The sequence below is a fragment of the Trachypithecus francoisi genome, unplaced genomic scaffold, assembly GCF_009764315.1.
Source record: "Trachypithecus francoisi isolate TF-2019V2 unplaced genomic scaffold, Tfra_2.0 Lachesis_group5, whole genome shotgun sequence".
Taxonomy (NCBI): domain Eukaryota; kingdom Metazoa; phylum Chordata; class Mammalia; order Primates; family Cercopithecidae; genus Trachypithecus; species Trachypithecus francoisi.
This window is the reverse complement of record NW_022681470.1, coordinates 62,267,161-62,278,101: the sequence shown is the minus strand read 5'-3', so window position 1 is coordinate 62,278,101 and position 10,941 is coordinate 62,267,161. Positions and strand designations below refer to the sequence as shown.

Sequence of the window (10,941 nt, the reverse complement as noted above, 5' to 3'; positions counted from 1 at the left end):
AAGTTGTTTCCATGAGGTTAAACTATATGATAATACCTCCCCCCAAGCAAAGCTGGCTATTTAGTCAGCCTGTCACGAACTGAGTCTGTGTACTGTAGATAAACTGGGTAATTGGACTCTCTGCCTCTTCATCCAAAACAAACACAAAAGCCCGCCCCCGCACCGGAGGGAGTCTGTGCCCGTCATCTGGGTGCTTGGTTCTAGTGCCCTGCTTTCCTTGACCCTGTAGACAAGGTGAGCGCTTCCCCCGGGGCCCGGGCGGCGGGGCTTCTCTAAAGAGGTCACAGCACGCTATGTCCCGGGACGCACGCGGATTCCTGCACAGGTGTGGTGGCTGCGGATGGGGACCGAGCGGAGCAGCGGAGCGGGCTCGCCGGCTTCCTCCCCGGCGGCGGCTCCGCTTCTCCTTCCTGCTGTTCACTTCATCTCCTCATCTGCATGTGTGACAGCGGCGCGCGGACTGGGAAGGACAGAGCGCCCTCTCCCCGGCTCCCGTGCAGCCGGGCGGGGGCTCCGGGCTCCCCGGTGATGCGTCGTCTGCGCCTCGCCGCAGCGCTCCCCGGGCCTGGCAGCGTAAGTGATGCGGGGGCGGGGGCGCCGAGACTGCGGGGAGGGGGCGCGGGGGAAGAGAGGCGTAGACGCCGAGAGACGCTAACTCCTTCCTCCGCCCGGGGACTGCCCGTCGCCCCGAACCCCTGAAAGCCCCAGCCCGCGGATTGCTCCGGCAGTGTCCGAGCTGCGGGTGGGGAGGGGGCGGGGACCAAGCGGTGCAGGGCGTGGTGCCGCCGCCGGGGGGCGCCCTCCGCCGCCGCGTCTTCCCGGTGAAGTTGACCAGGGGCTGCGGAGCCCGCCTGGTGCCCGCCGGAGAGCGCGTGGCCCCGGCTGCCCTTGATTCGCCGCGTTCCTCCCGCAGGGCCAGGCGTGGACGCCGCCGGACCGCTGAGACTCGGAGCACAGTGAAGTACTGGCCGGCGTCTGGCTGGGGCTGGCGCTCGAGAGCCCGATGGAGGTGGCGAGAGGGGCCGTGGGAGCCGGCGCCCAGTAGCCGGTGGACCCCCGCGCTCGCGCCTCTCCCAGCGCCCGGGCGCTCCCCGAGGCTGCCATGGAGGTGCCTAACGTCAAGGACTTCCAGTGGAAGCGCCTAGCGCCACTGCCCAGCCGCCGGGTCTACTGCTCCCTGCTGGAGACCGGGGGCCAGGTCTATGCCATCGGGGGATGTGACGACAACGGCGTCCCCATGGACTGCTTCGAGGTCTACTCCCCCGAGGCCGACCAGTGGACCGCCTTGCCCCCGCTGCCCACAGCCCGGGCGGGGGTGGCCGTCACTGCCCTGGGGAAGCGGATCATGGTGATTGGGGGCGTGGGCACCAATCAGTTGCCCCTGAAGGTCGTGGAGATGTACAGCATCGATGAGGGCAAGTGGAAGAAGAGGAGCACGCTGCGTGAGGCCGCCATGGGCATTTCTGTCACGGCCAAAGGCAAGTGGGGCCAGGGCTGAGGGCGGCCAGAGAGAAGGAAGTGGGGGGCCACGAAGGAAACACGCATTTGCTGTGGGCTGTGGAGTTTAGTGCCATGTTTCTGCAGACCGCATGCGTTCAGCAGAACGCCTGCACCTCCCGCCGCCACACCCTAGCCCCTGAAACCTGCCTTGCAGGTGCCACCACCCCCAGACACCTATTTGGGGTCCTGACAATGCTCACTCCATCCTTTAGCGTCACCAGGCCCCACTGAGAGGGCTTTGGGACCTCATTCCAGGGGCCTCTTCCACCTTCAACCTCCCCCTCTGCCTCCCAATCTCAGAGATGCTTAATGGAGACCAGAATGTTCCTGGGGGTTGTGCTCCTGAAACGTCTTGCCCCATTTCACTAAGTCCTCAGCGCATGTATGTCCTCACTACATGGTTTTGTGATTCCCATTTTCCTTTCTCAAAGCCCCTCATTTCATTCTTTTCACGCCTAGTACAGCCCAGAACCTAGAGCTCTGAAAGCTCTTTTGCTAAAACACAAAGGGTTTTGTGGGAGATGGTTCAATGGGAATGAGGAGACACCAAGTTCAGACACACCTGAGCAGCACAGGCTTGCAGTGGGGTGCAACCTTCCCTCCGTCTCCTTTTCCTCCCTCCCTCTTCTGCTAAACCATACTAGCTGCATGTCAAATCTACTGTAGATTGGGAACCAGTATTTCTTGAGCACCTGCTCTGTCCCTGGCACAGTGCCAGGCTCAAGGAAGGAAGGAAAGAGGCAGAAGATCTGTTCCCTGCCTTCAGGAGTCTGGATCTGACCAATGAAGGTGACCAGAGAGAAACTCTGGTGCAGAATCCCCCAGGGCAGCACAGCCAGTGGGGCTTCTGTAACCTCCCAGTAAGAAGGATGGAAGGCCTGGAGGCCTACAGAGAGCAAGGGAGGGAAAAAGTACATCTTCATCCCAGGCCTCAATAAATGGTCTTGAAAGATTAATAACTAACGTTCATTGAATCCTTACCATTGGTGCTTTGTATACATTAACCCCTTTGATTCTCACAACCTATCCAATGAGGTAAGTGCTGGTATTACTCTGATTTTAGAGAGAAGCAGTGTAAGGCCCAAAGAGTTAGTTAAACCACTGGTCTGAGGTGACACAGATAGTGATGATTGAATCTGTGCTCTTACTATGGCACTGAATGAGTTCAAGAGTTAGTTTAATAAGCATTTACATGCCTGTGTACCAGGCATTGTGCCAGATGCTAGGGCTATAGATTTAACAGATTCTCAAGGGCCTACAATCCATTGAAAGAAACAAAGATTATTCAGTAACATGTGGCAATTAGGGTGATGGAATAGGGTGACAGAAGAGCCATCACTCAGGAGGCACTGAGCCGGTGCTGTCCACCCAGCCTTGTAGTTCAGGGACATCCAGATGGGTCTGAAACGATGAGTAAGAATTGGGCACAAAAATAGTAGTGAGGAGTGGATGGGAGGATTCCCAGGAGGAGGTGTTTCAACTAACACAGGATGGGATGGGTGGAGCTCGTGCAAGGTGAATTCCTCATTAGCAGGCACCGTCTTCCAGCCTCAGGCTAGGGTTGGCATTTTTTTTTTTCCAGTAAGATTGGAAAGTAGGAGGAAATAGTACTCATCCCTACAATCACCTTAAGAATAAAGGCGTCAGGCCGGGCGCGGTGGCTCAAGCCTGTAATCCCAGCACTTTGGGAGGCCGAGAGGGGCGGATCACGAGGTCAGGAGATCGAGACCATCCTGGCTAACACGGTGAAACCCCGTCTCTACTAAAAAAAACAAAAAACTAGCCGGGCGACGTGGCGGGCGCCTGTAGTCCCAGCTACTCGGGAGGCTGAGGAAGGAGAATGGTGTAAACCCGGGAGGCAGAGCTTGCAGTGAGCTGAGATCCGGCCACTGCACTCCAGCCTGGGCGGCAGAGCGAGACTCCGTCTCAAAAAAAAAAAAAAAAAAAAGAATAAAGGCGTCCTGGAGCCAGAAGCAGTGAGGACTGGCTGCTGGCAGACAGAATCCCGGGCAGGGGTGGCTCCCTGAGAAAGAGAGGCTCGGGAGGTCCTGGGATGAGACCCAGGGAAACACAGATGCCTTGCCCATCCTCTCTGGTGTAGTGAAGTCATTTGAAAGGCCACCTACAGTCACGAGTAGTAGAGAATGAGAGGAGACTCACTTCTCAAAGTACCCCAGCTCACTTCCTAGGCACGGTTTCTTAAAGGGGCCAGCACTCTCTCCAAAGCTTCACCCTCATTCGCCCCTAGCCCTATATCATTTAGTCGAAGTGACTCCTGGATCCCACAAGTCTCCCAATGTGTGAAGGAAGATGGCATTCCCCCATGGGGCTGGCAGACACAGACCAGCAGCAGTCCAGTGTCCCATAGGCCAGTGACAGCATGACTCATCTTATTTCTAAAGGCCCCTGCCATATCTAAAAAATTCCAGTTTGTGAATGCCTGGGGAAAGGGCATCAGAAGAATATCTCTACTCATTGAGGCCAGGCGTGGTGGCTCATGCCTGTAATCTCCACACTCTGGGAGGCCAAGATCCGCCCAAGATCTGGGTGGATCACCTGAGGTAAGGAGTTCAAGACCAGCCTGGCCAACACAGTGAAATCCTGTCTCTACTAAAAATACAAAAAAAAGTAACCAGGTGTGGTGGCAGGCATCTGTAATCCCAGCTACTCTGGAGGCTGAGGCAGGAGAATCGCTTGAACCTGAGAGGCAGAGGTTGCAGTGAGCTGAGATCATGCCATTGCACTCCAGCCTGGGTGACAAGACAAGACTCTCTCTCAAAAAAAAAGAATACCTGTCCTCTTTGGCTTGCCCTCTGGCTGCCCAGGGAGGAGGACAGTGAAGGGGACAAGATCTGCAAAGGGTTTTCCAGGCCTAGACTTCATGCAGTGTTTCAGGCTTAGCCAAAGGGCTGGACACTAAGGAAGACTAAGGCATGTAATCATACCATGGCTTCAAAACACCCAGGCAGCTGGGCGCAGTGGCTCACACCTGCAATCCCAGTACTTTGGAAGGTGGAGGCAAGAGGATTGCTTTAGCCCCAGAGTTCGAGACCAGCCTGGGCAACATGGCAAAACCCTGTCTCTACAAAAAATACAAAGATTAGCCAGGTATGGTGGCATGGACCTGTAGTACATGCCACCATAGCTACTTGGGAGGCTACTTGGGAGGCTGAGGTGGGAAGATCTCTTGAGCCCAGGAGGTCAAGGTTGCAGTGAACCATAATTATGGATTATGCCACACTCCAGCTTGGATGACAGAATGAGATCCTATCTAAATTAAAAAACAAACAAACAAACAAACAAAAACAGGCTCTCAGGCTCAGCTGTAGCAGGGACTTCTTTGAATGGTGCTATCAACCACACTGATACAGATATGACTCATTCTGGCTGAGCAGTGGTTGAAAGCTTGGCCTGGCCATGGGAGGCAATGGATGCTGGTGGGCCTGCTTTGCTGTACTTGTGAGCTAAGCCAGGGGCATGTATGACCTTTCTTCTTAGATTACCGAGTATATGCGGCAGGCGGGATGGGCCTGGACCTACGTCCACACAGCCACCTCCAACACTATGACATGCTCAAGGACATGTGGGTGTCACTAGCACCCATGCCCACCCCGAGATATGCTGCCACCTCCTTCCTCCGAGGCTCCAAGATCTACGTGCTGGGTAAGGATGGGTTACTGTTCTATACCTACCCTCCTTCCTTCCCTTGGCTCAGTTCCCATGGGAAGCAGTGCCTGTGTGCTGAGCATCTCGTCGGTACTGGGGATAATCACACTGCCCAGCCCACCAGGAGCTTCCTGTATGAATGAGTAACTGTCAAAAGGGGAAACCCTTTTCGCTGTCCCTGTCCTCAGGGACAACCCTTCTGCCCAACCTCTATCCTGCTCTGGCCCCCAGGGGGACGACAGTCCAAGTATGCAGTCAACGCTTTCGAGGTCTTTGACATCGAGACTCGCTCCTGGACCAAGTTTCCCAACATTCCCTGTAAGCGGGCCTTCTCCAGCTTTGTGACCCTGGACAGCCACTTGTACAGCCTGGGAGGCCTGCGGCAAGGTCGCCTCTACCGGCAGCCCAAGTTCCTGCGGACGATGGACGTGTTTGACATGGAACAGGGTGAGCTGGTCACCTTCCCCAGGAAGCTCTGGCTGCCCACTGCCCTTCTGGCTGGCTCCCCATCCCTTACACCCATTCCAACCATCTTCCAGGGCTGTTTACCCAGCTGAGCAAGCTTCTTGGAAGTCTCAGCAGCCCTCTCCACTCAGGGCTACTCTTGGAATCAAATTCCTTCATTGCTATAGTTCCCCTTTTTGCTTGGTTGGTTTTTTTCAAAGCCCCTTTTCTACGTATATTGTCTTTTCTTACAATATTCACACAGGACCAGGTCAGAGAGGGATTTTTCTTACTTTTTACTGATGGAGAAACAGAAGGATCCTGACTCCTACCCTCACTGCCTCTATTAGCCTCCTAAGCAGAAGTCAAGGTGATGATAATGCCTTACAGAGCAGCAAGCATGGGAGAGGGGGAAGCCGCAGAGAATTTCAAACAGCAGGAGGAACTGTGTACTCCCCAAGCATAAAGGATAAATAGAGTGAAGACACTGCCCAGGGTGAAAGCTATTTGGGCCACAATCTGTATTTGGTGGGAGTGGTCTCTATCTCATTCTCTCTATATAACCCACCATTATCCATGGCCTATAGGGGGATGGCTGAAGATGGAACGATCATTCTTCCTCAAGAAGCGGCGGGCAGACTTTGTGGCTGGCTGTCTGAGTGGACGGGTCATAGTGGCTGGGGGACTTGGTAAGGATGGCGCTTTCAGGCTGGAATTTATTGTGGTTCTGGTGCTCGGTGGATCCTTGGCACTTTGCATATGCAGGAAAGGGTACTGGCTCCTTGCAAACCACCTGCCTACCACTTTACTCCAAACATTTCAAAGCACTCCGTTTCTTCCAGCCTGGATATTACTATCCACTCTGGGCCCCAGGTGTGGCCTTTCTGTCCTCCTACACGGGGGACACTGTGACGCAGAGAGAATAAGGGACACCCATAGCTGTGCAGCACAGGCTTGCTGAGCACAGATCCCTAAACGGGCATGACTGGAGACAAAATGTGGAGGAGATTAGCCTTGGTCTTCCTCTGACCAATCTCTTCTCCTTGGATACCCAGCCCAATCATGGAACAGGAAAGCAATCTGATTAAATAAGTTCAACAGATGAATCTTGGATTTGATATATTAACTCTGCCAGAGATTACTGGTATTTTGAAGGAAGGACTCTAAAGTGAGAAGTCCCCCATCATCAAGGAAGAGAGGTCCAGGCAGCAGGGCTTCCAGGTACCCCAAGTCTACTTAGTGTGGACAAACTCCCACCTTACTCATGCATGAAGGAACCATATGAGCTAGACCATGTCAGTAGCTTTTTTAAGAAAGGATAGCAGTGAGGCAGTAGTGTGCTAGAAAGCTCTGGTGAAAAGCAATGGGTAGGGAAAGAAAGCTTACTCTTAAAGAGACAGAAAGGAAGAAGGTAGGAGGGACAAAGTGGCTGCTTGACAAAAGCCACTGGCTTAGTAAAGGGAGTAATCCTGTAGCCAAGGAAGCTGACCTTGCTTGTCTTCTGCTTGTGGGTGCCCAAGGGAGGAAGGTGGGGTGACTGTGGGGCATGGATTGGTGGTTGGACTCCTTTGTAAGGTCTGATTCCCTTGACACTTTCAGGGAATCAACCCACTGTCCTGGAGACGGCGGAAGCATTCCACCCAGGGAAGAACAAATGGGAGATCCTCCCTGCCATGCCCACACCCCGCTGTGCCTGCTCCAGCATAGTCGTCAAGAACTGCCTCCTCGCCGTGGGAGGTGTCAACCAGGGTCTGAGTGACGCAGTGGAGGCCCTGTGTGTCTCTGACTCCTAGCTGTCTTCTGGGTCCAGTACCTTTGCCCTGGACCATATCACTTCACTCTTGACATGAGGAATGATCTTGTCCAAGCAGTCAGGGCTGCTTCCCAGAATGTCAGCTCCTGTTAGCAGCCAGTGGAGTCTGGCCTTGGGGCTCTAAGTGACCTCTCTATAGCTCCAAATCCTACCAATCTCAGAAAACTGTAAGAGGCACAGATGACTCAACCAGCTGCAGAGCTGACTCTGAAGAGAGTCTCCACTTACTGCACAGGCACAGAAAGGCACAGGAATATTTCCTACCTCTCCCTCCTGTGAGTCCCACCTCCCCCGACCCCCATCTCCAGGAGGCAGGTAGAGCAGTTCTGACAGAGAGGATAAACTGCTGTTGCTGTCTTTCCCCAGCTCTAAATTCGTTTTAAGGTTGCTTAAGATGAAAAATGGAGAATGATTGGGGGTTCCAAACCCCTTTCTTCTCCCTTGGTTTATATCTCTTCACCATTTGGTGGTCAACTGTGGGCCTACCCTGGACCTCATCTACTCAGCGAGAATTGGACATGAAGCTAGAGGCAGCTGCCTTGGAAGGGTAGTCAGGCTCACTTGGACAGCCCAGGCCATGGCAGGAAGAATCCCTTCCTCTTGGGGTCCTTGCTGGGCATGTGATGATGGAGAAGGAGCAGTCTCCCAGCCATAGGTCTGCTCCCCACATCTCTCCTAATTCCACTTCACCTTCTTCCACCCCCTCCCCACCAGAGGCCTAGCCCTTTTGTCACCGAAGGCCCCCAGAGGGTTTCTGTGTGAAACCTTCTCATTTACACTGTGGCATCAAAATCCACAAAAGATGGATTAATTGCACTCTGGTTAATAGCAGCAGCACAATGATTAAAATCTATATTCCTAACTTCTCTAGCACCCTGGTGTGGGGGTGGGGCAGAAGGGTGTCTTGAGGGGCAGGGAGGACCCCATAAAACAATCCCTCCGGCATTCTCAGGCTAAGGAGGGCCCGCAGTGACCACCTGTTCTTGGCTGTCCCCTCTGAAGTGCCCTGCCTTCTCACAGCCACCACCAGTTACCCCAATCCCAGGAAAACAGCACATATTCTTCTTCTCCTGCCTTGAGACTGCATGTTAATCTTCCATTCAGAACTCATCAGCAGCTCAGTCCTTCTTATGTCTAGTCTCAGTTCATTCAGCCAAAGCTCATTTTTGTCCTATCCAAAGTAGAAAGGGTTCTTTTAAAAAACTCGAAGAATGTGCCTCCTCTTAGCATCTGTTTCTGACTCCCAGTTATTTTTAAAATAAATGGTGAATAAAATGCCTGCCCTGAAGGGTTCTGGAGGAGTCAGGTATCACTCATCAGGTGATAGTGTAATTCTTTCTCCAGGAGGCAGGAACAGAGGAGGATCACCTATCTGGATCTGAGGGGTCTAGGGAGCCTCCTGGAGGGAGGGAGTATGACACCTTCAGCTCAATCTTCAAGGACAAGTGGAACCTGGGTCTTTACAGGATACGGATTTTTTCCCCTCCCTTTCTCTGGGTACTTGGACTTTTTCCTTACTTCTGTCCAAGAAGGGCACTGCCACCTGCTGGCCCAGCATTTCCCTTCCCCTCCCCGGGCTGGGAGGCCTCCGGTAGCCGCTGCTGCCCCCTAGTGAGGAGACTGCAGAGAGGCCTCCCCTGCGGCTTCTGGATCCCTATATTTTAGTTGAGCCCCTGAAGTAATTGATAGAAACAGGAGCTGGAGGAGCTGCAGATACTATAAGGGATGATGGAACTGTGCGTTAGGGGATGCTCTTCCAAAGGCATCCTGTCTCCTCAATCCCCTACCCAAGGAAGGTGTTTAGCAACAGGGGTGCCTCCACCCCTTCCAAGAGAAACCCAAGTCTTATGGGAGGGGGCATTTCCAGGCACACAAAGTGGTCCTATATGCATGGATAGGGCTGAGCTTTTTTTTGAGACAGGGTCTTGCTCTATTGTCCAGGCTGGAGTGCAGTGGTGCGACCAGGGTTCACTGCACCCTCCACCTGAGCTCAAGCAATCCTCCCACCCCAGCCTCCCAAGTAACTGGCCCTAGACTCAAGTGATCCTCCTGCCTTGGCCTCCCAAAGTGCTAGATTACAAGCCTCAGCCACCATTCCCAGACAGTGAACCATTTTTAAATGGTCAGACAGAACCTTGGGAGTACAGAGAGCTCTAAAAGGTTGAATTAGCCGCTGGAATCTGTGAGGGTAACTCAGGGCTGGACCTGGCATCTGCTAAGGACTCACCCCTTGGAAGTCCATTCTGGAAAGACTTGAGCGGTGCCTCACTGAGGAATGAGGGAAATACTGAATGTCTGTTAAGCCATGTGGTCCTGTACCTCATGGTGCTACAGAGGCAGCACAGGATCTGGGGTAAGATGGCCTGGCCCAGGCCTTGCTCCCCCACCCCCATAGGCTTTCCCGTTCCCTTTCCACTGTGGGAAGGCTCCTCACCTTTCCTGTCTTCATTTCCCAATATACACAACGGCAATCATAATGCTGTCTCACAGGTGGTAAGGCACTTCCTTCAATCCTCAGATCAACTCCATGAGGTAGGTAGTATCCTCCCATTTTGCAGTTAAGAAAACTGGGACTCTAGGGTCACAAGCTTGTAAGCAACTGAACCAGGTCTGATTCCAAAACTTGTGACCACAGCACTGCATAGCCTCACATGAAATAGCACAGGAAAGGAAAGAAAATCAACTGTGCTATACTATGTAGGAAGTTGAAAATGTCTCAAAATCTAGAGGGATGGAGACTGTTTCTTAAGGAATGACTGTGAGTATTAGCAAGGAATGGGTGAGAAGGGCTTCCTAAAGTGAAATGGGCATAGATTATTCCTAAATATATACCCCCAGGAAAGTTCCCTTCTAACTTTTTCATTCCATTATTTAACATTTAACACCTATTCTGTGCCTGGCATGGTGCTGGATTCCTGCCCTAGAGCAGTTACAGTCTTGGGAGGACTACAGGGGACCATGGCTGCCTTTACTGTTTGATCAGTGTCAGCCTTTGCTATTGCAACTCAGAGGTACCCCACTCACAGTGGTTGCAGACAGCTGAGATGAATTGAAGAGTTCAGTGCAGGTTTCCAGGAAATAAATCTCAAACTGCACTTTGAAAGAAGAGGGAGGCCAGGTGCGGGGGCCCACGCATGTAATCCCAGCACTTTGGGAGGCCGAGGTGGGCGGATCACCTGAGGTCGGGAGTTTGAGACCAACCTGAAAACATGGAGAAACCCTATCTCTACTGAAAATACAAAATTAGCCAGGCGTGGTGGTGCATGCCTGTAATCCCAGCTACTTGGGAGGCTGAGGCAGGAGAATCACTTAAACCCGGGAAGTGGAGATTGCAGTGAGCCGAGATCGCACCATTGCACTCCAGCCTGGGCAACAAGAAACTCCGTCTCGAAAGAAAAGAAAGAAAAAAGAAAGAAGAGGAAGACCAGCCAGGCAGAGGAGGATGAGCACAGGCTTTGCAGCAAGAAAGATGGCTTCAAATCATGATTGTCATATACTAATTGATCTTGGGTACATTA

General features: G+C 53.0%; 1 protein-coding gene across 1 annotated transcript; it reads left to right on the top strand.

Annotated features, from left to right (window-relative positions):
* The first annotated feature begins 229 nt into the window (after positions 1 to 229).
* On the top strand, positions 230 to 10,654 carry KLHDC8A (kelch domain containing 8A). Its single transcript, XM_033196591.1, has 6 exons — positions 230 to 573; positions 914 to 1,478; positions 4,999 to 5,163; positions 5,398 to 5,613; positions 6,198 to 6,299; positions 7,210 to 10,654. Exons 2-6 carry the CDS (start codon positions 1,103 to 1,105, stop codon positions 7,401 to 7,403), a joined length of 1,053 nt encoding a protein of 350 aa, XP_033052482.1. The 5' UTR covers positions 230 to 573; positions 914 to 1,102; the 3' UTR covers positions 7,404 to 10,654.
* The last annotated feature ends 287 nt before the right edge of the window (positions 10,655 to 10,941 follow it).

Excerpts from the sequence above, each read along its gene's own strand:
- KLHDC8A (XM_033196591.1), top strand. The coding sequence starts at position 1,103 with ATGGAGGTGCCTAACGTCAAGGACTTCCAGTGGAAGCGCCTAGCGCCA. Across the intron at positions 5,164-5,397 it reads CTCCAAGATCTACGTGCTGG|GGGGACGACAGTCCAAGTAT; the intron begins GTAAGGATGGGT and ends TCTGGCCCCCAG. Across the intron at positions 5,614-6,197 it reads CGTGTTTGACATGGAACAGG|GGGGATGGCTGAAGATGGAA; the intron begins GTGAGCTGGTCA and ends CATGGCCTATAG.